This window comes from Phyllobates terribilis, unplaced genomic scaffold, assembly GCF_046119375.1.
Source record: "Phyllobates terribilis strain yellow unplaced genomic scaffold, ASM4611937v1 Scaffold_12__6_contigs__length_324123572, whole genome shotgun sequence".
Lineage (NCBI taxonomy): Eukaryota > Metazoa > Chordata > Amphibia > Anura > Dendrobatidae > Phyllobates > Phyllobates terribilis.
This window is the reverse complement of record NW_027362772.1, coordinates 202110589-202137965: the sequence shown is the minus strand read 5'-3', so window position 1 is coordinate 202137965 and position 27377 is coordinate 202110589. Positions and strand designations below refer to the sequence as shown.

The window sequence follows — 27377 nt, the reverse complement described above, 5'->3', positions numbered from 1 at the left end:
TCAAAATCTTATTAATGACATCCTTAGACCTTTGATCGGCAAAAATGTGGTTGTGTATTTGGATGACATTTTGATTTATTCGCCTGACCTGGAGTCTCATTGGCGGAGCGTACGTGAGGTATTGCAGTTATTGATTGACAATTCGCTTTTTGCTAAGCTGGAGAAATGTGAGTTCACTGTACAGAGAATTCGTTTTTTGGGCTACATTATCTCCAGCGAGGGCTTTGAGAAGGACCCGGTGAAAGTTCAAGCTGTGCAGGAATGGCCTAGGCCTATTGGTTTGAAATCGATACAGAGGTTTTTGGGTTTCGCCAATTATTACAGAAAATTCATTAAAATTTTTTCTATTATTGTTAAACCACTGACCGATCTCACCAGGAAAGGTTCTAATACGGTTCAGTGGACTACTGAGGCCATTGAAGCTTTTGTGTTTCTAAAGGAGAGGTTCAGCTCTGCCCCCATCCTTATGCTGCCTGATGTGACTAAGCCGTTTTTGGTTGAGGTTGATGCTTCTTCTGTGGGGGTCGGTGCGGTGTTGTCTCAGGAAAACAAGGATGGAGTAGATCCCTGTGCCTTTTTTTTCAAAAAAAAATTTCTGAGACTGAACTTAATTACGATATTGGTAATCAGGAATTGCTGGCTATTAAACTCGCATTTGAACACTGGCGTCATCTTCTGGAAGGTGCTTATTTTCCCATTCAGGTTTTCACTGATCATTAAAATCTGATCTACCTTGATGCTGCCAAGCGCTTGAATGCCCGTCAAGCTAGGTGGGCACTTTTTTTTTCGCGGTTTAATTTTTCTGTTACTTACATTCCGGGTACCAAGAATGTAAAAGCTGATGCTTTATCTCGCAGTTTTTCTCCCATGGTTGGTACTGAGGAGGAGGAGAGCATTTTACAGGAAGGTGTTGTGATAGCAGCATTGGACTCCGTTTTGGAAGATGGGATTCTGAAAGCCCAGGAGAATGCCCCATCTAACACTCCCCATGGGAGGTTGTTTGTGCCTAGGACCTTTAGGAGAGATTTGTTTGTTGAGTGTCATGAGTCTCGGTTGGCAGGTCATCCTGGGTCGCAGTTTTTGGTGGCCTGGATGGCAGAAGGAGGTCATTAAGTGGGTGCGTCAATGTACTGTGTGTGCTAGATCTAAGTCTTCACATACTCCTGCTGTGGGGTTGCTTTGCCCTCTGGAGGTTCCTAGTGCACCTTGGACACATCTGGCTATGGACTTTATTACTGACCTTCCCCCCTCTGAGGGTTTCACGGTCATCTGGGTGGTCGTGGACCGTTTTAGCAAGATGTGTCACTTGGTTCCCTTCATCAAACTGCCCTGCGCACTCGCTAAGGCCTTTGTCAAGGAGATTGTCAGACTCCATGGTGTTTGTGCTGACATTGTTTCTGATAGGGGACCTCAGTTCGTGGCTCGTTTTTGGCGTGCCTTTTGTGACAGGTTGGGAGTTCATTTGTCATTTTCATCTGGATATCATCCTGAGTCTAATGGCCAGACAGAAAGGAAGAACCAGGATGTTGAGCAGTTCTTGCGTTGTTTTGTGGCAGACAATCAAGATTGGTGGTCTGAGTTTCTGCCGCTTGCTGAATTTGCTCTTAACAACCATACATCCTCTTCAGCTGGGTGTTCGCCTTTTTTGTTGTTGTTCTGGGAGACATCCGTCTTGTGGGTCATTCTCCAAATTGGTATCGGCTGTGCCTGAGGAGGAGAGTTTTTCCTGTGATTTGGAAAGAGTTTGGACGGATGCGCGTGGTAATCTTCAGGAGGCTAACAAAAAATCTAAGAGGTACTTTGACAGGAAACGTCAAGAGGTTTTGTTTATGGTTGGTGACATGGTTTGCTTGTCCTCTAAGAATCTGCGGTTGAGGATTCCTTCTAAAAAATTGGGTCCCAAGTTTGTAGGGCCCTTTAAGGTGCTTCAGGTAGTCAAACTGCTGTTAGGTTGGAGGTTCCTACCTCCTGGAAGATTAATCCGGTGTTTCATGTTTCTCTATTGAAAAAAGCTTATGTATCAGATAGAGACGCCACTGCCACTGTTCCTCCGGTGGTGGAGGACGGGGAATATGAAATTTCCCGCATCCTTAATTCTAGACGGTATAGAGGGAGTTTGCAGTATCTCGTCGCTTGGAAGGGTTTCGGTCCCGAGGATAACTCATGGGTGAGGGCAGATGATGTTTCTGCTTCCAGACTTGTCAGAGCGTTTCACAAGAGGTTTCCTGATAAGCCTGGGCCTAGGGGATCCGGAGGATCTTCATAGAAGAGGGGGTACTGTTAGAACTCTCCTGTTAGTTTTTTTCTATTATGCTGGTCACATGACCGTTTTTGCCTATTTAATCCTGCTCCGCCTTTCTGGCCTTGCTGGACTTCATTGTAATTTCTACTCTTAAGCTAGCCAGGTGCTTTGTTACCTTTCTCAGTCAGTTTAGCTAGGTCTCTTTACCTCTATGTTCTATGTTGTTTGTTTGTCTTTTACTGCTACAATTTCTGCTAGGAGGTGTCCATCTTTCTCCCAGTCCCTAGTTCTTGTAGGGATCCCTCCCTCACATCTATAGGTCTTCGTTCAGACTAGCTGAGGACTTTAGCGGGTCTGATCGCAGAATCAGGTTCCCCGTTACATCGTAGGGATCTAGCTTAGTTCTATTGTAGGGACAGATCTCCTGTCTTTCATTAGTGCTTGTAGCAGATCATAACAGTCATGACATACAAATGCAGTCACATTTAGTATAAAATATGCACATTTATACAACCTGAAAAGAGAGTACTAGCTGCAGCAAATTCATGCCCATCATATTACAAGTCTTATCCGTAAGAAAAAAAAAGTAGCTGGATACTTTACTTAATATGTTTTCACATTTATTTAGCAATTAATTAAAGCTAAAAGCAGGTAGAGAAGCAAAGTATAACTTGGTATGACTAAACCCGAATGGTCAAAATGCGTATAATACTTTGCTGCCCTGCCATGCTGTTCATTTTAATGGATCTTTATATAAAAGTGAAGAAATATTTCCGCTGAGTATGCAGCTACTTTTTTAATGGATATAGTTTTCCTGCACCAGCCAACAGGTCAGCAGAAAATTTTCTATATTATATGCTGTGGTAGAATAGCTGAACTGCTCAGTTGACTCTCTCTTGTTATTGCTGTATTAAAGGGGTTGTCCACTATTGGACAACCCCTTCTTAAACTAAATGTTTGGCCCCGATAAAACAATAAAGCCTATACTCACCTTCCATGCCGGCTCTGTAACAGCGGTGTTGGCACTTGTGGTCCCGGGTCTGTGATACAGTGGAATGACACGTGATACCCGACCCCCAATCAGTGCTGGTGCCACTGTCCCCGCCTTCAGACAAACTGAACAAGAAGTAGAAGTCAGATCAGCTGCAGCCCTGGCTTCCTCTTCATGTTCAGTTTATACAAAGGTGGGGACAGTGACGCCAGTGCTGATTAGGTGCCAGGCATCACATGTCATTCCATCACAACCCCGGGACCGCGAGTGCCAACACCACTGGAATGGAGCCAACACGGGAGGTGACTATAGGCTTTTTTATTTTATTGGGTGTAACCTTGATCTAATAAAAAGCATAGTTTGAGTTTCTGTCATTTGTCAATCCTGGAAGGTACTCCATTTCCTAAAAGGAGCACCTCCCGCCACTAAGCTCTGAGCCATTTCTGTGACACAGGTTTAGTACTTTAGCTTTTGTTATCCCTTTTATGCTATGTGATTGTATATACCGTACTGTTTTGTTTCCATTTAATATCTTCATATATTTTTTTATAAACACTGCCTACCTTTCCGAATTCAATATATAAAATTGAATAGCTCGGTTTCTCTTGCTGTGCAAAAAGCACCCCTGAAGCCATACACTACCTGTAATGGTTGTACAACTGGCCTGTATAAATGATTGGTGATGGTAGCTAGTAGTTACTTTTGTTATTGTGGAGTTGGCAGTGACCGTACAAGGGTATATATGTATATATAGTCCATGTGTTGGAATCGGAGATGTATATACCATACGGGAGAACAGCCGCAGCCTCGTTCATCACTCGTCAATCAATTGCATAATTGTCCTCACGATTGAAGGCAGCGGTGTTGCATTCCCTGACAAAACAAATTATCATCTGTTCACCGGATAGGTGATAAGTTATTGATCAGTGGGGGTCTGACCACTGGGACCCACAATGATCGGCAGAACAGAGAACTTTTATCCCCATTAGAATGAAGCGGCGGAGACCATATGCAACTTACGTCCATTTATTCTCTATGGGGCTGCCGACCTCTGTGATCAGCTTTTTCTAGCAGCCTAAGAAAGGATGAATGGATCAGCAGTCAGGTGTTCTGACGATTGGTGCGGGTTCCAGAAGTTGGACACCCACTGATCAGTAATTTATCGCCTATGCCTTGGATATGCGATAACTTAGTATAAGTCACTATGTGTCGCTGGCTACCAGACAGCAGAGGAGAGGTAAGCAGGCTGCTCCCCTGACCTCTGCTGCCACAATCAATGGAGCTACAGTACAAACAACACGCTGCCTCTTGTCCTGCTGAGTGCAGCGTTGTCCAGTGTTTTCTGTAGCTCCATCGCATGCAGATATCATAAGCGCATTGCTCCCTTCAGCTCAGTCTCTGGATCTGGTGAGCTGAACAGTTCACTCCGAACTTCTGCTGCTGCAATAGAGCTACAGATAACACTGGACAGGGCAGCACTAAGTAGGACAAGAGGTAGAGAAATAATCACATCTCTACCCCAGAAAGCAAGAAATAAGTTAGCTCAGAGCAGGGGGCCCTGGGCATGTGCCCAGTCTGTCCCCCTAATGCTGGCCCTGCACTTTGTGTCTATTTCAGTCTATAGTTAAGGCTGCACTTTGATACTTATGTAATACAGCAGACAGTAGAAGTCCAAAAACATACTGATAGGGAATTCTATATACATGTAAATAAAATTTATATATTATATACTGAAAATAATATGGAGACAGCAATTTTGATGTCTCTAAAGTGCTGTGGAATTAGTGATGCTGATATAAGTGAGAGTAGAATAAATAAAGTCTCATTATGTACAGTACAGACCAAAAGTTTGGACACACCTTCTCATTTAAAGATTTTTCTGTATTTTCATGACTATGAAAACTGTACATTCACACTGAAGGCATCAAAACTATGAATTAGCACATGTGGAATTATATACTTAACAAAAAAGTGTGAAACAACTGAAAATATGTCTTATATTCTAGGTTCTTCAAAGTAGCCACCTTTTGCTTTGATGACTGCTTTGCACACTCTTGGCATTCTCTTGATGAGCTTCAAGAGGTAGTCACCAGAAATGGTTTTGACTTCACAGGTGTGCCCTGTCAGGTTTAATAAGTGGGATTTCTTGCCTTATAAATGGGGTTGGGACCATCAGTTGTGTTGTGCAGAAGTCTGGTGGATACACAGCTGATAGTCCTACTGAATAGACTGTTAGAATTTGTATTATGGCAAGAAAAAGGCAGCTAAGTAAAGAAAAACGAGTGGTCATCATTATTTTAAGAAATGAAGGTTAGTCAGTCCGAAAAATTGGGAAAACTTTGAAAGTGTCCCCAAGTGCAGTTGCAAAAACCATCAAGCGCTACAAAGAAACTGGCTCACATGAGGACCGCCCCAGGAAAGGAAGACCAAGAGTCACCTCTGGTTCTGAGGATAAGTTTATCCGAGTCACCAGCCTCAGAAATCACAGGTTAACAGCAGCTCAGATTAGAAACCAGGTCAATGCCACACAGAGTTATAGCAGCAGACACATCTCTTCAACAACTGTTAAGAGGAGACTTTGTGAAGCAGGCCTTCATGGTAAAATAGCTGCTAGAAAACCACTGCTAAGGACAGCAACAAGCAGAAGAGACTTGTTTGGGCTAAAGAACACAAGCAATGGACATTAGACCAGTGGAAATCTGTGCTTTGGTCTGATGAGTCCACATTTGAGATCTTTGGTGCCAACTACCGTGTCTTTGTGCAACGCAGAAAAGGTGAACGGATGGACTCTACATGCCTGGTTCCCACAGTGAAGCATGGAGGAGGAGGTGTGATGGTGTGGGGGTGCTTTGCTGGTGACACTGTTGGGGATTTATTCAAAATTGAAGGCATACTGAACCAGCATGGCTACCACAGCATCTTGCAGTGGCATGCTATTCCATCCGGTTTGCGTTTAGTTGGACCATCATTTAGTTTTCAACAGGACAATGATCCCAAACACACCTCCAGGCTGTGTAAGGGCTATTTGACCAAGACAGAGAGTGATGGGGTGCTACGCCAGATGACCTGGCCTCCACAGTCACCAGACCTGAACCCAATCGAGATGTTTTGGGGTGAGCTGGACCGCAGAGTGAAGGCAAAAGGGCCAACAAGCGCTAAGCATCTCTGGGAACTCCTTCAAGATTGTTGGAAGACCATTTCCGGTGACTACCTCTTGAAGCTCATCAAGAGAATGCCAAGAGTGTGCAAAGCAGTCATCAATGCAAAAGATGGCTACTTTGAAGAACCTAGAATATAAGACATATTTTAAGTTGTTTCACCCTTTTTTGTTAAGTATATAATTCCACATGTGTTAATTCATAGTTTTGATGCCTTCGGTGTGAATGTACAATTTTCATAGTCATGAAAATACAGAAAAATCTTTACATGAGAAGGTGTGTCCAAACTTTTGGTCTGTACTGTACATTCCCCAGAATGCCCTGACTTTGCCTCCTGCCCTATCTTGAGTGATCAGTTGAAACAAAAGTGATGGAAGTTGTAAATTAGACCATGCCATGATTAAAGAAGTGTTCTAACTTTCTATCTTCAGAAGCACACCACTCCTCTGCCTCCTGGCTTCACGGTTGCCAGAGACAGAGCGCTTCTGAATATTGACAGTTCAGTATCATCTAAACTGAATAATCATCGCCGTTACTAACAGAGGGAGCTTTTCCTCTGGCAGCATAGGAGAAGTGCAGAGGTATTGTCGCTGCCAGATCCAAGAATACAGACAGCTTCAGAGCAGCATTTGCAAGCTCCAAATCAAAGAGTTAATAAGTGGCACACTCTCCTTGTTAGTTAACTCTCCCCTCTGAGTTCGCAGGGTGGCTGGTAACATAACCAAGGAGCAGTAAACTATAAAATGAAAATTCCCACAGTTCTTGAGAACGGAGTGGATTTTTAATAAGAGATAAATTGCAAAGTTCCTTATTTTTACAAGCGCTTTGCAATTTTAACAATTTAAGAACTTGAGACAACTCCTTTAAGATTGAAAGATCAGAGAAAACGTGTAGATTTTAACTTGTTTGTCTTTGAAGTGCATTCCAAATAATAAAGAACAATAAGATTTTTAATACATTTCAAGTGCTGGAGGATTTTTGTAGTACTGTATATTGGATAGACATATGACAGCTGGTGATGAAGTGGTCAGCTTTCTCTCCGAACTGCCCCATACACGTGAACATTTGGCTTTTTCAAAGGTGAAAGAAGAAAGCTGCAGCCAAACAGCTCTGGTAGAGGCTGATCTCCTGAACAACAAAAAGGTTGGATTAGTGTTGAGCATTCCGATACTGAAATATCGGGTATCGGCCGATATTCGCGGTATCGGAATTCCGATACTTAATTCCGATACTTTTACAATATCGAATACCGGAATCGGAAGTTCCCATAATGCCTGCGCTCTGCAGTGTCTCTGAAGGATGACAAGCTGGATGGCAGCGCTCAGCTGAGATCCAGCCTGTCATCAGAATGCCATCCCAGCGTGGGAGAATTCTCCTGATCGTTTAAAAGCCGGCGGGCGGTAAAAAGCCGCCGGCTTTTAAACAATCACACAGCCCCATACTGCTTCCCCGCAGCCTCCCACCCCGATCCTCCGCTCCCCTCGCCACCTCCCATCCCGATCGTAAGTTAGGACCGGGCGGGGAGCGCAGCACCAAGGAGCGGGGAGCGAAGAACCCGGGCGGGGAAGCCAGCAGTGAAAAGACTTCACCGCCGGCTTTCCCGTTCTGTGCTGCGCTTTCCTGCCGGTTATTTCAAATGAACAGCTGAGGTATCAGGTGATGCTGATCAGCTGTTCATTTGAAGTCGCCGCAGTGCCCTCAGAGGGTTCATGTGAGTTCATGCTTGACTGCATTGCATGAACTCACATGAACTTTCCCACGGCCGCACAGGTCAGCCTCACCTCCCAGACCGGTCATGATTGGTGTGTGTGGGTGTCTGTGCGGGTGTGCGCGGTGTGTGGGGTGTCTGTGCGGTGTCTGTGCGGTGTCTGTGCGGTGTCTGTGCGTGCAGGCAGACATAGGCCGATGTGACACTACTACTCCCATCGGCCTATGTCTGTCCCCCGTCCACTCGTGCCAGCAGGATCAGCTCGATGGGAGCAGTAGTTCCCATCAGCCTGATCCTGCTATTTAAATTGCCCTACTGTGTCCCCAATAAATGTTAAATACATGTCATTGGTGGCCAGTGGTTGCCTACAATAAATTACTTCATACATTACCTGTCCCCGCCGATCGCCACCTAAAATAAAGTAAAAAATAAAAAACTACACCTATACTCACCTAGACACCTAATTCCCCGAAGCCATCGATCTCCTGTAATAAAATATAAAATAATAAACCACAACCTTATCCTTACCCCTCCGTAGTAGTCCATAAGTGTCCCACGATGATCTCCAGTTCAGAGCAGCCACATAGAATGTGACCGCTCTGAACCGCTGCCGCCGCTAGAATGACGGGGCCGTAAAGCAGCCCCGTCATTGCATAAGCGGGTTCGCCGGAGTTCAGGCAGCGCTGCTCCGGTTAGCTCCTTTACGGCCCTGCTGTATCGTGAGAAATTCCCACGGTACAGCAGTGCCGTAAAGGAGGTCTCCGGAGCTGCGCTGCCTGAATGCACTCCGGTGACCTCAGTCAGTGGCTCCCGCTGCCGGGAGCGGACGTGTTCCCGGCAGTGTGAGCTTACAGCAGCCATGCACAGCTGTCACCATCTCCAGATGTGACAGCTGTGCATGGGAGATCAGCGCAGGAACGTGGACAGGTAACTATTTTTTTTTAGTAAACTAAGAATTAAATAAAATGGTGTGTTTTATTTCAAATAAATTATTTTTTTCTGGGTGTAGTGTGTGTTTTCTTTTTAACACTTTGTAGGTTAGTAATGGGGGTGTCTTATAGACGCCCATCATTACTAACCTGGGCTTCATGGCAGCTGGCCCTGACATGAACCCCAGCCCCATTACCCCCTGCCACCGCACCAGGGCAGCATGGAAGAGCGAGGCTAAGTGCCAGAGTTGGCGCATCCTATGGATGCGCCATTTCTGGGGCGGCTGACGGCTGGTGTTTCTAGCCTGGGTGGGGGCCAATATTAATGGCACCCTTCCTGGGCTATTAATATCAGCCCCCAGCTGTCTGCCTAGCCTTTGCTAGCTATTAAAATAGGGGGGACCCCACGTCATTTTTTTGGGGGGGTCCCCCATTTTAATAGCTAGTAAAGGCTAGGTATTCAGCTGGGGGCTGATATTAGTAGTCTGGGAAGCTCCGTGGGTATTACCCCCTTCCCAGGCTTCAAACATCTGCCCCAGCCGTCTGCTTAACCTCCGCTAGAGACTAAAATTATGGGGCATCCCACGCCAATTTTTTTTTTAAATAAATCCTTTATTTTAACACTAAATGACATTTGAGGAGTTAATAAAGATGCAGTACCTAAATTATTATTTATTTTTTAATTAATTTTTCCCAAAAATTTTGACGTGGGCTTTGCCATATTTTTGTATGCCAGCCAGGTACAGCATCCAGCTTCTATGAACGCGCCATTTTCTGGGGTGGCTGCGGACTGCAATTTGCAGTGGGGGGGAGGCCCACAAAGCTTGGGTCTCCCTGCGCTGCAGATTCCATCCCCCAGCTGCCTAGTTGTACCTGGCTGGACACAAAAATAGGGAGAAGCCCCACTTATTTTTTTTTTTAATTATTTCATGAAATATTTTTTTTAAAAAAGGGCTTCCCGATATTGTTGTGTCCGGCCAGGTACAAATAGGCAGCTGGTGGTTGGGCGCAGCCCGTTCCTGCCTGCTGTACCTGGCTGGACACAAATATAGTGCGAAGCCCCACGTCAATTTTTTTTAAATTATTTCAGGAAATAATTTAAAAAAAATTGACGTGGGGCTTCGCACTATATTTGTGTCCAGCCAGGTACAGCAGGCAGGAACGGACTGCCCCCAACCACCAGCTGCCTATTTGTACCTGGCCGGACACAACAATATAGGGAAGCCCTTTTTTTCTTAATTATTTCATGAATTTCATGAAATAATTAAAAAAAAAAATACGTGGAGCTTCGCCCTATTTTTGTGTCCAGCCAGGTACAACTAGGCAGATGGGGGCTGGAATCCGCAGCGCAGGGAGGCCCAAGCTTTCTGGGCCCCACCCGCTGCAAATTGCAGTCCGCAGCCGCCCCGGAAAATGGCGTGTTCATAGAAGTGCCATCTTCTGGCGCTGTACCCAACTCATCCAGGGCCCTGGTGCGGTGGCTCACTGGGTAATAAAGGGGTTAAGGCCAGCTTGGCATTATCAGCTGGCCCTAAGCCCGAAATTCATGGGGTCACGCCAATATTAGACATGACCACCATGAATTTCTAGTAAAGTATTTAAAAAAAACACAACACCCAGAATAAAGTCCTTTAATTGAAATAAACACACAATTCTTTATTGTTCTAAATTAAACCATACCTACCATCACGCCCATTCCAGCTGAAGCCAACGATCTCCTGCAATAAAAGAAAAATAATAAACCAACCTCATCCTTACCTTCCCATGGATCCCACGACAGCTTCAGCTCTGCTACATCGAGATGACAGGCTGGACCGCAGCAGAACGCTGCCATCCAGCCTGTCATCCCGCAGACACTGAGAAGCGCAGGCTTGCTTGCGCTCCTCAGTGTCTCTCTGTGACGGCATCCAGATGAGCCGAGTTCATGTCCAATGAACTCAGCTCACCTCATGCACGTCACTGACAGCGTGGGAAAATTCTCCTGCACTCAGCGCTTCAGCGTGAGAATTCTCCCACGCTGTCAGTGACGTGCATGAGGTGAGCTGAGTTCATTGGACATGACCTCACCTCATGCACGTCACTGACAGCGTGGGAAAATTCTCACGCTGAAGCGCTGAGTGCAGGAGAATTCTCCCATGCTGTCAGTGACGTGCATGAGGTGAGCCGAGTTCATTGTCGGCTCATCTGGATGCCGTCACAGAGAGACACTGAGGAGCGCAAGCATGCCTGCGCTTCTCAGTGTCTGCGGGATGACAGGCTGGATGGCAGCGTTCTCCTGCGGTCCAGCCTGTCATCTCGATGTAGCAGAGCTGGAGCCATCGTGGGAACCATGGAAAGGTAAGGATGAGGTTGCTTTATTATTTTTCTTTTATTGCAGGAGATCGTTGGCTTCAGCTGGAATGGGCGTGACGGTAAGTATGGTTTAATTTAGAACAATAAAGAATTGTGTGTTTATTTCAATTAAAGGACTTTATTCTGGGTGTTTGTGTTTTTTTTTTTAACTTTGACTATGGGGTTAGTAATGGGGGTGTCTTATAGACGCCTCTCCATTACTAACCTGGGCTTGATGTCAGCTGGCATTATAAGCGGACATCAACCCCAGTCCTATTACCCCACTGCCACCGCTACAGGGCAGTGGGAAGAGCGAGGCTAAGTGCCAGAGTTGGCGCATCCTATGGATGTGCCATTTCTGGGGCGGCTGACGGCTGGTGTTTCTAGCCTGGGAGGGGGCCAATATTCATGGCACCCTTCCTGGGCTATTAATATCAGCCCCCAGCTGTCTGCCTAGCCTTTGCTAGCTATTAAATTAGGGGGAACCCCACGTCATTTTTTGGGGGGGGTCCCCCATTTTAATAGCTAGTAAAGGCTAAGTATTCCGCTGGGGGCTGATATTAGCAGCCTGGGAAGCTCCGTGGGTATTACCCCCTTCCCAGGCTTCAAACATCTGCCCCAGCTGTCTGCTTAACCTCCGCTAGAGACTAAAATTAAGGGGAACCCCACGCCAATTTTTTTTTAAATAAATCCTTTATTTTAACACTAAATGACAAGTACAGTAAGCAACACTGTCACTGTACTTCATATATATGTGACTGACATGTTTCTATCTATCTAATCTATGTGTGAAGCTCTATTCTGTCTGTTATAAATTGTCGGGTACCGCTGCTGAATTGCCGGCCGGCTTTTTTAAAGAGACAGTGCACGAAAACACTAATATTTTTTTTAATAAATCCTTTGCACTAAATGACAAGTACATTAAGCAACACTGTCACTGTACTTCATATATATGTGACTGACATGTTTCTATCTATCTAATCTATGTGTGAAGCTCTATTCTGTCTGTTATAAATTGTCGGGTACCGCTGCTGAATTGCCGGCCGGCTTTTTTAAAGAGACGGTGCATGAAAACACTAATATTTTTTTTAATAAATCCTTTGCACTAAATGACAAGTACATTAAGCAACACTGTCACTGTACTTCATATATATGTGACTGACATGTTTCTATCTATCTAATCTATGTGTGAAGCTCTATTCTTTCTGTTGTAAATTGTCGGGTACCGGAGTATGCGTTGATGAATTGCCGGCTTTTCGCATAATACATTCTACATTATTCTTAGTTGTTTTACTTCATGTAGAATTAACCTACAAGGAAAGAAAGGGTTTATTTTCATTCCGATATTTCTGTCCCATTGACTTGCATTGGTTTCCGGTATCGGAATCGGCGATATCCGATACTTTTTGAGTATCGGTCCGATCCAATCCGATACGATATTTCCTGATATCGGAAGGTATCGCTCAACACTAGGTTGGATGTTAAAATGTAATCTTCCTGACCTCATCTTCCTTGACATCATCTTCTGGGGAAGAGTTGGGAGGTCTCCACACACAATAGATGTGGCTCATCCCTCCTATATCGGCAGGTTTGGTCACCTTTAGTCTAATATGTATGAGAGCACTTAGATTTACTATCTACTTTATGTTAAAATCATTCAAAACTGTACTGTGCTTGCAATCAATCCTGTGAACACAGAGATAGGAGGTTGTTGTTTTCCTTAGAAGAACAAATTTCTGTTAACGAGTCCTTTTAGCTTTAGGCCGCATTCACACAAGCGTATGCTAAATCTGTCCAGAAATTATTTTTTTTTATGATTTTTCATCTGTATGCCACCATGTGTCTGTTTTTACATCCGTGTGCAATCTATATCTCCACAATGTACATCTGTATGGTATCCGGTTTATACATGGATGATTTAATAAATAATACAGGACAAATAAAGTTTCCTGTCTTTATAATTGTAATGCATCCATGAAAATTGCATGACATACAGATAGTGAGTCTTGGTGCCCCCTATGTGATCAGTTTTTTACGCACCCATTGATTTATAATAGGCGAGTGTGATTCACAATACACATCAATGAAGTGTATGCTTCGAAATCTTACAGGCTGACCATCGGTCCGGATGTAAAATCGTTCAGTTGAACTAACATTGAATTGCATTGTCTTGTGCTGTCCGTATACTATCAGTTTTCCACCGGACATTAAATATGTTCATCTGACTGAGATCTTACTCTGAAAGGTTCAGAGAATTTACAACCGTTTTGCGTCTTTGCATTATCCACTTTTCACTGACTGGTTGCTGGGAGAAGCTTGGACAACCTCTATCAGATGTTTTTCAGACAAGGCTGATACATTGATGAGAAAAACTGACACATGGACAAAAAACAATTGGGAAAATGGTATCCATTTGCTTACAAGAAGAAAAAATCTGCGGGGAGTGTGAAGACATGGGGTCTTCTGTGGGCATAATACTACTCAGACAACACAGGGTGATGGTAAAAAAGTGTGGCAATACTTTATTGGGCACAAAACAGGCAATAAACACATAGAACAGTCCCAACTAATACCCAAGATGGTACAACATGACACAGTCTCACCCTTCCACTGGCCCGCCAGGGCTAGAACAGCTGCGACTTTGGGACTTCCAGGGCCAACTACCTCAACCAGTGGCCCCCCGCTTCTGGCGGGCCCCCGCAGAGAGAAGGTAGCTGCAAGCTTAGGAAGCTAGCAGTCCATTGAGGTACAAGGCCAGGAGACCTGAGGTCCCACCCTGGCCTCTCCAAGAGTTTCCATAGGTGCAGATGACCGGCTGGTCCCGATCTGGCTTCTCTGAATGTCTCCAAGGGTTCCAAGTGACAGGAGGGTCCCACCTGGCAACCCCAAATAACATATCCATGGGGCCAGATGACTTCATCATCCCAACCTGGTCTCCCCAAATGTATCCATGGGCTCTCTGATGGTTAATGGAGCAGATCCGTATCTTTCCAGTCAGGGCCATATACCCTTAGGCTGGAATCATGTAGAATTCAAATCTGTGTCTCTTTGATTAAAGCCATGCTTCCAAGCTGATGGTCTGAAAGAGTCTCTGATCTTTGATTCTCCTTGTAAAGTCTGTCTGCTACAGAGGCACATATCCTTTTAAGTACACATCCACAGGTCAAGGGTTAGGGATGATATTATTCCACAGGGCTCAGGTCTCATTGTTTGTGCATTTAATAAATTTACATAGTTGGTATAGCAGGGGGCTCTTGTAAATAAACTAGCTAGCTCAGTATAATATGCAATTAGCATAGTAACAAACATCATTGTTCACAGACCAATAGAAGACAACATTCAGGGGTATGCAAATACTGGTCTGACCTTCTTGACCAGCCACAGAAATAAACAAACATTCATAAGTCAACAAAAACACAATAGTGTATTTTTCTTGGTTTAACAAATCTAACCGTCTGGCTGATTAAGATTATAAACTGTATTATCACAGTGTGTTTTCAGCCTTACTATATTTCTTTACTTGTCAATTTGCAGCTAACCACCTGCATCACTGTTCATGACCCAATATGAACGCTGGGGACTTCTCACCCAGGCCAAGTGCCGTTTGGCACTAATTATATTAGTTTTATGCCACCCACTAGAAATTCAGATCATAGCGTTCATATTGTTTTGTACCCATCAGGGCATCCCTATAATTCTCACAAAAAAAAGAAACTCCTGTAAGCATCCTGCATTCTGCAGACTGGCATGCAGGGCTGAACATACCCATAGCCATGTAGCTACGAAACAAAAACTTGTGGCCACAACAAATATCAAATTGCCCACTACAAGGAATGCTACCGCCCAATGCAAATTCACAGATTTATACATCTACTGAATGTCCACTTTATTAGAGACATCCATCTAGTAACTTGTGGGAACACCTTTGGCCTTCAGAACTGTGCCAATTCATCGTATCATAGATTCCACTAAGTGCTGAAATCATTCTGATTTTTTGGCCATGCAGACAGGGTAACTTCTCCCAAGACTAATTTTTATTTCATTTTTTTCTTATATTTTATATTTACAAATATAAATTGTTTGATCAGTTTGTAGCAAATGAAAAAATCACTAACTGAGAGGTATCCATGCTAAAAAACCTGGCAAATATGCAATGGTGAATCGGCCCTATATGAATATATGAAACGTGGATCTAGTAACATGGAGAAAATAAGAAATGACTATTTAAACATCTGAATAAAAAATGAAGTAGCTATATCAGCCATTTGTGTAGCGTAAGGTCGCTGTTAGACTCCTAGTGGTTGGGAGATAAACTTGAAGTAATGCTTTAATGCATATAGGACTAAAAGGGGTTAATCGGTGAGGAGAGCCTTGCAGAAAATGACCCCGGGTGATGACAGGCCTTTTTAACAGTTTTTGAAAGAGTTGCCGATAGGGAGAAGCTGGGCATACGCAGCATTCACGGGGATGCTACAGATTATCCGGTGGCCAAAGTGGTCATTGAGACGGCCCAAAGGTACAGAGTCCCATGAGGTCGGCGTGATCCATAATTTATTGCACCCAATGATCATAGGCCGGGACTTTGTCTTGTTTTTGGAATTGTGGAGGAGGGGCGGAGACATCGATTGCTCAGGTAAGAAATGGGTTGGCCCTAAAAAAGTCTCACTAACCCCAGAGTCTGACAGGTTTCCCTTCTGTGTAATGGGGGAAGACGAGGAGGTAGTATCCCCTGAGATAGAGACATTCCTGAGATAGGGGTAACCAAAGAAAATTTTAAGTTCGCCCAACATAGGGACCTAACTCTAAAAGAAGCATTCAATAAGGTAACCATTATAAACTACATAGCACAGGAGTCGGGGAATGACATCAGGTTTCCCTGTTTCATTTGAGTGGGGACTTATTGTACCGGGTTACTAAGGTCAGGGAGGAGATAGTGGAACAATTGTTCATACCAAGATGAACAGATGTCATGGAACACGAGGTTCTGACGGAAACCCATGAGCAAGTGAATTCAAAGCCCTACCGAATTCCAGAGGCCCGCCAAGAACAGAGGAATCCAAGAGCGGATGGTTCAACTTGATTGTCCTTGTTCCAAAACCCGATGGAGAATGGAGATTCGGTATTGATTATCGGAAGTTGAACGAAGTCTCCAAGTTCGGCACATATCAAATGCAGTGTGTCAATGAGATAATCGAGAGACTTGGGCCGGCTAGGTACATAACTAGCTTGGATGTAACAAAGAGATATTGGCAAATCCCCATGTCACAAGAAGCCAAGGAGAAGACAGCTTTCTCTACGACCGACGGTTGCTTCCAAGATGTCCAAATGCCATTCAGACTGCAGGGAGCTCTGGCCACCTTCTTGAGGGCCATGCAGCGGATCTTCGCACCCCACAAGAATTATGCTGCGGCATATCTAAACAATATCATAATCTTCACCCCGGATTGGGGAAGTCATCTGGGAAAGGTCCATGCATGCTCTCAGGAAGGCGGGAATCTCTTTAAATCCCAAAAATGTGTCATGGGGAAGGAAGAGGCCACATATACACGTGGCCAAAATTGTTGGTACCCATCGTTTAATGAAAGAAAAACCCATAATGGTCACAGAAATAACATGAATCTGACAAAAGTAATAATAAATTAAAAATCTATGAAAATGAACAAATGAAAGTCAGACATTGCTTTTCAACCTGGCTTCCACAGAATTTAAAAAAAAATTAAACTCATGAAATAGGCCTGGACAGAAATGATGGTACCCTTAACTTAATATTTTGTTGAACAACCCTTTGAGGCAATCACTGCCATCAAACGATTTCTGTAGCTGTCAATGAGACTTCTGCACCTCTCGACAGGTATTTTGGCCCACTCCTCATGAGCAAACTGCTCCAGTTGTCTCGTGTTTGAAGGTTGCCTTTTCCAGACGGCATGTTTCAGCTCTTTCCAAAGATGTTCAATAGAATTTAGGTCGGGCTCATAGAAGGCCACTTCAGAATAGTCCAATGTTTTCCTCTTAGCCATTTTTGGGTGTTTTTAGCTGTGTGTTTTGGGTCATTATCCTGTTGCAAGACCCATGACCTGCGACTGAGACCAAGCTTTCTGACACTGGGCAGCACATTTCTCTCTAGAATCCCTTGATAGTCTGGAGATTTCATTGTACCCTGCACAGATTCAAGACACCCTGTGCCAGATGCAGCAAAGCAGCCCCAGAACATAACAGAGCCTCCTCCATGTTTCACAGTAGGGACAATGTTCTTTTCTTGACATGCTTCATTTTTCCGTCTGTGAACATAGAGCTTATGTGCCTTGCCAAAAACATCCATTTTTGTCTCATCTGTCCATAGGACATTCTCCAAGAAGCTTTGTGGTTTGTCAACATGTAGTTTGGCTAATTCCAGTCTGGCTATTTTATGATTTTTTTTTTCAACAATGGTGTTCTCCTTGGTCGTCTCCCATGAAGTCCACTGTGGATCAAACAACGACGGATGTTGCGATCTGACACTAATGTTCCTTGAGCTTGAAGTTCACCTTTAATCTCTTTAGAAGTTATCCTGGGCTCTTTTACCATTTGTATTATCCGTCTCTTTGATTTGTCATCAATTTTCCTCCTGCAGCCATGTCCAGGGAAGTTGGCTATAGTCCCATGGATCTTAAATTTCTGAATAATATGTCCAACTGTAGTCACAGGAACATCAAGCTGCTTGGAGATGGTCTTATAACCTTTACCTTTAACATGCTTGTCTATAATTTTCTTTCTAATCTACTGAGACAACTCTTTCCTTTGCTTCCTCTAGTCCATGTTGAGTATGGTACACACCATGTCACCAAACAGCACAGTGAGTATCTGTAGCCCTATATACAGGCCCACTAACTGATTACAAGATTGTAGACACCTGTGATGCTAATGAGTGGACACAACTTGATTTAACTTGTCTCTTTTGTCACATTATTTTCAGGGGTACCATCATTTCTGTCTAGGCCTACTTCATGAGTTTAATTTTTTTTTTAATTCTGTTGAAGCGGGTTGAAAAGCAATGTCTGACTTTCATTTGTTCATTTTCATAGATTTTTAATTTATTATTACTTTTGCCAGATTCAAGTTATTTCTGTGACCACTGGGTGTTTTTCTTTTATTAAACGAGGGGTACCAACAATTTTGGCCACGTGTGTACCTTGGATATGTAGTGAGTGGGTAGAGGTGAAGTCTAATTCCTTATCAATAAAGTGGATGCAATCCAGAACTGTCCGAAACCTCTCTCAAAGAAGCAGGATAAGGCCTTTCTGGGAACCTTGGGATACTACAGGAGGTTCATTCCAAACTTTGCCATGGTGGCAGCACCCGTGACTGACCTCCTTAAGGGAACAAAATCAGTCCTGGCTAAATGGACATCGGAGACTGAGACGGTCTTTCAAGAACTGAAAGTGGCTCTGTGTAAGCAGCCAGTCGTGATTAACCCCGACTTGAAGAAGGAATTTGTACTCCAAACGGACACCTCAGAAGCTGGATAAGGAGCAGTCCTCTCTGAAGAGGTATAAGGTGAGGAGTATCCTGTTCTTTACCCAAGTAGGAAACTGTCGGCATGTGAGAAAAATTAATCCATTGTAGAAAAGGAATGCCTGGCCATAAACTGGGTGGTGGACACATTGCAATGCTATTTCTTAGGATGAGAATTTAAATTAGTGTCAGACCATGACTATGATGAGGAAAAGGGGAAAAATGCTCGTGTTACCTGCTGGTTGCTAGCCCTGCTGGATTTCCGCTTCCATGTAGAACATAGAGCCGAGAGTTACATGGTAATGCCAATCCCCTCTCAAGAATCCCGTGTCTAGTGGTAGAAGGTGCCAAGCCCACGGATTTAGGCAGAGGGGGGGGGGGGGTATGTGAGGTGGCTGTTAGACATCTAGTGGTTGGGACATAAACTTGAAGTAATGATTTAATGCATATAGGACTAAAAAGGGGTTAATCGGCTATGACAGGTTGATTAGAAGTAGCTAATCGGCTGCTCACCATATCCCCACCCCTGGGTGGGATTCAATGGGTAAATTAAGAGCAGTTTGTCTTACACATGCTGGATGTATGGAGGTTGTAGGTCTCCTGGATTGAATGTCCTTTGCTAAAGGACATGGCTGCTTGACTCTAAGCCAGGTGAGCTAACCAGCACTATTGTATGGACTTGCTACTTTATGTTTTACCTTGTGCCAGACACAGGCTGTATTTAAGTTTTCTGGTGACGTGGTTTATGAGGATTGCAATAAACCAGCCGGACATTAAATAGAAACTGTTCCTGTGTCTGCCTCTTTACGAAGCCAAGTGAGTCGACCTACCACAGTAGCTATTAGGTCTAAATGTGTTATGTGCAATTAGTTTTTACATGTTGACATTGATCTTACCTGTATCCAGCCAGAATGTTCATTAATGTGGATTTTCCAGCACCGGATGGTCCCATGATTCCTATTAGTTCTTGATTGCAGAACATGCCAGACAAGCATTTCAGGAGCGTCTTGTAACCTAAAAATCAGTAAGAAGATAACTTCGCAATTTACTTCTTATTGAAAATTCTCTCTGTTCTAAAGGAGAGAGATTTTTAATTTTTATAAGTTACTGCTTGTTGACTCGGTTATCAGCTACCGCTGTGGTCTGGCAAGTGGTCAGTATCCTAGTCAAGTTGAGCAGCACTTGCAAGCTCTTTGCTCTATGACTTTCAAGTGCTGCTCTGAAGCTGGTCAGCTCGCTAAATTCAGTTTCAATACCCCATTATTTCTTCGATGCTCCAGGTAGAACTGCCTCCGCTTGCAGCATCGGAGAGGGCACAGTTCAGGCCAGTGGCCCAACCAAGCTGCTGATCAGAACTGTTAATCATCAGGAACGCACCACCTCCGGCAAGCAGGAAGCCGGGAGGCAAGGGAGCTGTGTAGTCCAGAAGATACAAGATAACAAAGCGGCTTTAATCTTTTTAGATAGATATCTGATCAACATAACTACACTGCTATGTGCAGGATACAACCGAGATTGATACAGAACACATTATATGACATTTTACATGTGGACATTCTTGACTAAACTCAATAAGAGGAAACAAAAAGTAATTCAGTGGTCTGAGGCACATTAACATATTTCTACATGTATATGGCAAAAAAAAAACGCTACAATAAAGAAGGCAGACGATGTGACCGCTATAATACATGGTGAGAGAAGCCGCCACTGAACTGATGGAGAATTTTTAAGCCTGCACACCTCTTGAATTGAATTTGGAGTGTTTAGGGCAATCCGTGTGTCTGAAAATGAACTTATGAGGTATCAGCTGGAATTAATGTCAGCTACAATGTTTGCCAATTTCCTGCCTTACATTATAGTAAATTTGATGCACTACGGGTGGTCTGCACCATTTGTTAAGCTCTGCCCACTTTTAGAAAAGGAACCAGGGCAGAGCAAAACAGGACACAACATTGCAAATTTTTTTCCACAAATATCCCCTTGTGTCAAACTTTTGCGGCTTTTTGACAACAGAATACTGACAGAGAAATTATAATGCCCCCTTACACCCACATTTAACCCGCTTGTTATAGTATTTGCCAGCAACCACCACTAGGGGCGCAGTTCATGCAACTTAACATTGTGATCAATTCTAGCTGTATGAATGCATTTGCAGTGAGCTTTACCCAGCGACCCCCAGGCATTTCCAGTTTTATTATGTAGCTGTGACTTTGTGAATATAAGTAGAGAATTAGACCTCTTTGTCTGAAAAACAAAGCTCTATATAATATCTCTTTCTATATAATTTCTTTAATATATATATATATATATTTATATCATTTCCCATATAGTGATTTATGTAACTTAAAGAAGCCCTCCTTCTCCTCCCATCAAAGTTTTTATCCTCTTAATATATTACAGACATCATATAGCACTGTGTACTTACAATTGCTCATTTTCCTTCCTTCCCAGTTAATTCTTCTCTTCATGTGATTAAGAACTGACTAGATGAATCCTTCTAAATTCTAAGTAGAAACAGGAAGTGTATTTTCTTTGCATGAGTCATAAGTCACTGCAAAAGTTTACTTTACTGGTGGGGGGGAGGAGAGGAGCAGCTGGGTCACAAGTTGAAGAGGGAAATGATAAATGCAGCGACAAAGTACTTCCCGTTTCTACATAGAGAAAAGAGAAGAATTTGCTGGGTAGAAAAGTAAAATGAGCAATTGTAAGTACACAGTGCTATATAATATGATGACTGCAATATATTACGATGATAAAAACTTTAATGGGAGGAGGAGGAGTATTTCTTTAATAATAAAGATTTGCTTTGCATATGATCATGTGTAAGTTTTTTCTTCCTGTCTGTCCTATCTTTAGTGATTAGCTTCCTCTTCATTGACCTTGTCACTCACCTCTTTTCCTCCATCGTGGTCCTTCTCTTATAGAGTAAGATAGATCCTTGAACTCAATATCCACAGATGACCGTTTTGGAAGATGGCAGAAGCGTCTTGCATCCGTAATGTGGTTTTCCACCTTTTTCAGATGAGTGGCAAGTAGAGTTGTGTCCTGTAGGTGAGGGCAGGTGTCATCCTCAGTTGCATTTTGGTCCTGAGCTGCTGAAGGTGCCTTCTCTGCCATATGTAAGATGGATGACTTTCAAGTGGATCCCCACTACTTCAGTCCTAAATTCAGTAAAGTAAATACACCAATTTTTACATAATGTAACAATGCACTGCATCACCACTGCAAATCATTACACCGAGCACCGCGGTCCAACAATGCAGTATACTCATCAGTTTCCAGATACTCTACATCATTGAGAAGTCTGGCTTATTAATTTTTGATGGAAGAGTACTTAGCACGGTTACGAAGCCCTGTGCATAAATTATCAGGGTTTACACTAGTTCCAGCTTATGTTAGTATGTATGCATTATCTAGTGTTTGGACAAAGCGTAGAGAACACAAAAAGTCTTAAATTGCCCCCATCGTAGACATACATTGTGCATGAACCCAAAAGCAAATCCTTGGTAGTCGTACAGAGTCCTGACATAGGCCTGATGAAGGTAAGTGATAAAAATCATGTAGCACCTACATTTCTGTTTTAGTTTTTGGAGTTTAGCCGTGGTGATGGTGAAGGTAGTTCTGAGAGTGGAGGGCTGGCTGGACTTTGCTGCATATTACAGTGAAGCCACACATCAATTATTGATAGTCAGTGGCAGTGCAGGGCAAAAAAATCTATTTTTCACTTGTTAATCCTGCAGACCTGTTTTTATGTCAGGAACATCTAGAGCAGCTATACCAAATAACTTCTACTATCTTAGCTTTCTGGACCTTTGTATTTATGACTATCTCATTTTTTTTTTGAGCATGCTAGTCCGCCATCAATAGGCCTAAAATCTGCACTGGACTCCAGGTCAGACACCATATTTAAAGTGGATCTATGTGTGGATGAGGTTTTAAAACACTCATTTGTTATACTGGATTTTTTTTGTCAATGACTTTCTGTGTCGAATTTGCCCCAAAAATCAGCAGCATCTGAATGTGGCCAGAAAAACAGTATGGCCTCTTTATAGTATAATAATTTTAATTGTGTTTTTTTTGTGAACACAGGGGATCTATAGTTACTGTATATTATGGTGTCCTTTAGAAGGGTACACATTAAAGTGACAGATCAATACTGAAACCCAGGAAACAAAGGGCCATGACGAGTTACACTGTCGCTGGATGTGATGAGACAATGGATGCGATGTCACACCGGCAGTCATACTGTTCACTTTGGGTCTTGTGATTTAAAGACAGTGGAGAACAAGGCTTGAAATTGGTACTTACTCTACTTGCTATAACATGCAGGAATGCATACAAAATGGGGTTTGGAGTAGAATAAAAAAAATCTTTCCTGGTTTCTGACATGATTCTGAAATTAAACGAAAATGCTGTAGGTGAACAAAAGCACACAAGACACAGGTTATACCCTTTAGGGTATAGGGCAAATAAAAGGATGGTGCTCACCTGAGCAGATTGTGTAAAGGCACATCTCCTTAATATGCCTGGAAAAACAGCTGCTGCTGCCTCGTGGCTGGTGGATGATCTCCTCCATGATCGATAAGGACGATAACGCAATATTGGGATGCGCAGCTGGAATGAAGAGGCCTTGATGGTATAAAGTTAAGGTCTTTATTCAACCAACGCATTTCAAATGTCATTTTTTTAACCACGAAAAAGGCACCAGTCTGAAACGCGTTGGTTGAGTAAAGATCTTAACCTCATACCATCGAGGATTCTTCGTTGTTTTTTCACCTTGAAAAAGGCGCCAGTCCGGTACTGAAACACATTGGTTGAATAAAAACAGTACGTTTATACCACTGAGGATTCTTAATTCCCGCAAGCACCGCTCAGGTACCATGATCTCTCCACTAAAGTGAATTGCTATCTGGAATATTTTCTCTTCCAGCCACGGGGCTGCAGCTGCGGATTATAAGGCTCTTATAGGTGTTGCGTCCCTACACCCCCCCCCCCCAGCAGCGCAGCTCAATTTCGTTATTGTTCTTATACATCATGATTCTGAAATTAGAGCCAATAAAACATTTTGGCCATAAATTAAAGTGAACCTGTCAGCGGGTTCATGTTTGGAGCAATGGGCAGCATGGATCAGAAACTCCATTATTGTATACATGTATGTTTTACTCTGATTTTACGCTGAAAACATACTGCTGGGGATGAAGTGACTAGGGTGACTTCTCACAGAGATAAGATGCCAGCTTCTCCCTGAAGCGGATCTTTGATTCATGCTGCCTGTGGTTCAGACGGCATGAATCAGCTGACAAGTTCCCTTTAAATAGCTCAGAAAAAAGCACTTCTTTTGGGAAATGTTCACATGATGCAAAAAGGATAGCAAACATTTCTTAAACTTTATACAAAGGTCACCTAAACTGCACAATATCATATAATCCTCTCTGAATTATAAAGTGCAGCAGAATATGTTGGTGCTATATGTTACATATTAATTATGGTTATTCATTTTTACTCTCAATTCGCTACTGGGCTTATTTGCTAACATTTAGGCTTTTCTTGTACATTTAGCATGGGTGGATGTACACTATATGGACTTCCGTTAATGGACACAACAGGTGTTATGTGCGATATACATATAGCTACAGGACACTCAGGGAGGGGGCTCGTCACTCTTCGCTCTCTCTCTCCACTCAGAGGGTCGATGATCCGTGCTCCTGTTCCTATAACATTTTGGGCCTACACACACACAGAGGCTGACATGTGTTCATGGGGCCTACTATATCCTGGACTTTGACACTAATGGATAATCCGCTGAGATGTGCTTCTGCGGCCTCCTGTAACTTAAAGATGGATGAATAAACCGCAACCAATTTGATGGGACTAATAATTCACATTTTGTATTTTTCTGCAATGATTCTTTTTGAGGACAATACAAATAAACCACTACATTTTTTAATTATTGTGATATTTTCTTTGGGGCAGCGCATCTGGTAAGAAGTCCTGAATAAATATATGGAAAATGTATATTTAACACTATAGAAAAAAAAATATTATTATTTCTATATAGAGTTTCTTCTATTTGGTTATAGATTTTTTGGAAATCTTAGCAGAGACATGAGATCAATAATGGGGGTGAAATAGCCAATTTTAACTTTTTTTTTTCCCCCATGAGTATCACCATTAATTGGGCCACCATCTTTTTTTGCCAAAACAAACACATTGTGATCTGATAACTTGAAGATAATTAACTTTGTGTGGTTTAAAATGTGTTAAATGGTAAGAAATAAATTGGGTCGCAGACATCAGTGACGGTTCATATGGGTCATTTACTATCTGTTACACCCTATCTTGGCATTGTAGTAATTATATGTAACATATCTGTTTTTGAAGACATAGGCTGAATCCATCATCCTCGGGCAACCAACTTATTGCTAATGTCTATGGCCAGCCTAAATAAAAGTTTTCACTTTTTCTGCAGTCATATTACTCAATTACAATTAACGTGTTATAAAAATATCATAACAGACATTAAAGAAGAGGTTTCATAACTGAAATACAAATAATAATTATTACATGTGAAAGATAAATCTGTATTTTTAGTATAAAACTGTCAAAACAGTTTTTTCTTCTTCAACAATATAAAAAGATCACCAGTTGTTCAGGGGTTAAATATTATGTCGCTGGAATCATTGTTTTTTTCTATCATAATGTGAATATACATTTTTTTCCTATCATATATTCACACGGTTCTCTATTCTGGATGTCTTTTCTGTCGCTTTACATCTATATTTCCTGCAGATTAGCTTGTCTGCATTCATTGGCACCATCTCTATTTCCAGCTTTTGATTCCGGCTTCTACTAAATGCATAGCACACCTCCCCCAGGTCCCACCCATGCTATATGTGCTGCATGGCAGAGATAAAAAGGACCCCATCCCGGCTCTATTCAGGCCATGTCCATCCTTCATCACTTCATGGAAGACCCTGCACTCTTAATGATTGCAATCCCCTCTCGGCTCATCCCCAGCAGCAGCAGCCCCGACAATGTCCCACTCTGCAGGTCACAAACAGGCACAGACAAGAATGGCTGATATCAATAACAAAGGGTCTCACCTTCAGATTTGGGGGGAGGTCAGTGAGTCCCCTGTATCTTTCTTCTCCAGCTGCAGAGTTGGCATCCACCCTGTGGGAATTAGGGGGATGGGAAGAATGAAGACATAAAATAGCATGCAGAAAGCAGCTTGAAGCCATAACCTTGCATAACCATTTGCCCACCCATATTTATTTAAGGAAAATTCAGAGGTGTCCCACTGATTGTTTTTGCTGATGCTGATCTTCAGACCTCAGACATACTCTGTAGGTTGGTCCTGATGCAGATCCATCATCTGGCAGGCAGCATAGAGGCTGGTCTAGTACACAGCCCTTCTTAAAGCTATAGTACGGCTTTACAAGCAAGTAGTGTGTATTCATAGACTATAGTCTATGAATAGGAAAAGTGACAGATGCTGATCATTAAAGAATTAAACAAAGTGTATTTATATATACAGTACAGAATGCCAAGAGTGTGCAAAGCAGTCATCAAAGCAAAAGGTGGCTACTTTGAAGAACCTAGAATATAAGACATATTTTCATTTGTTTCACACTTTTTTGTTAAGTATATAATTCCACAAGTGTTAATTCATAGTTTTGATGCCTTCAGTGTGAATGTACAATTTTCATAGTCATGAAAATGCAGAAAAATCTTTAAATGAGAAGGTGTGTCCAAACTTTTGGTCAGTACGGCATATATACATTTTTTTTTCCATTTCCATCAGCAGTGCAGTATGTGTCCCAGTTTGCATGTACATGGATAAACGTCCACCGCCATTATGGCCCTAAAATTAACCTTAGTTGGCCCATATGTCCACATGTTCCATTTTAAGTACTGAATAAGTGATCCTTTGTATCCAATATGAAATGGAAGTAAAAGGGTCCTTTGATTAATATTGGGTCCTTAAGGACTTTGGTTTTTTTTTTGAGGATAGAAAAAAAAGTTCTGCATGCAAAGCTTTTTTTCGATTTAAAAAATGGACACCAAATAAACCCATAATAAGCAATGGGGTTCCTCTATTTGCATAACTGATACAACAGAACACTTATTCTGTTTGTCAGCTATTAAAATGGAACAGACAAACAGAATATCCAAATGAATAAGTGACAGTCTTAATTATGCTTTGCTTGTACAAAAATGTAAAACTCCACTTACAGCCAATATGGACAGCATCATTATCCTAACCAGTAACAGTACAGTAATGCTTTGTCTATTTTATATACAGTATTGTGCAAAGGTTTTAGGCAGATGCTGGAGAGTAAAAATGCTTTAAAAAATAAAATTGTTCAAAATAGCATCAATTCTTCTAGGTAACTTGCACACAGTTTTTGTAGGAACTTGGCAGGTAGGTTGTTCCAAACATCTTCAAGAAATAACCACAGATCTTATTGTGCAAATCCTTCTGTCTCTCCATGTAATCCCAGACAGACTGGATGATGTTGAGATC

General features: G+C 42.6%; 1 protein-coding gene across 5 annotated transcripts in view; it reads right to left on the bottom strand.

The window, feature by feature from the left end:
- ABCG4 (ATP binding cassette subfamily G member 4) overlaps positions 1-26272 on the bottom strand; it is a 112145-nt gene extending 85873 nt beyond the window's left edge. For 2 of the 5 annotated variants that reach the window (XM_073657837.1, XM_073657833.1), the window contains exons 1-3: positions 25954-26272; positions 21742-22011; positions 19747-19864 (exon numbers count right to left, since the gene is read on the bottom strand). In XM_073657837.1, coding sequence (XP_073513938.1) covers positions 19747-19864; positions 21742-21967 — 344 coding nt within the window. In that variant the 5' untranslated portion in view covers positions 21968-22011; positions 25954-26272. The remainder of the gene's footprint in view (positions 1-19746; positions 19865-21741; positions 22012-25953) is intronic. The other 3 variants (XM_073657834.1, XM_073657835.1, XM_073657836.1) reach the window with 3 other exon arrangements.
- Between the last annotated feature and the right edge of the window lie 1105 nt (positions 26273-27377).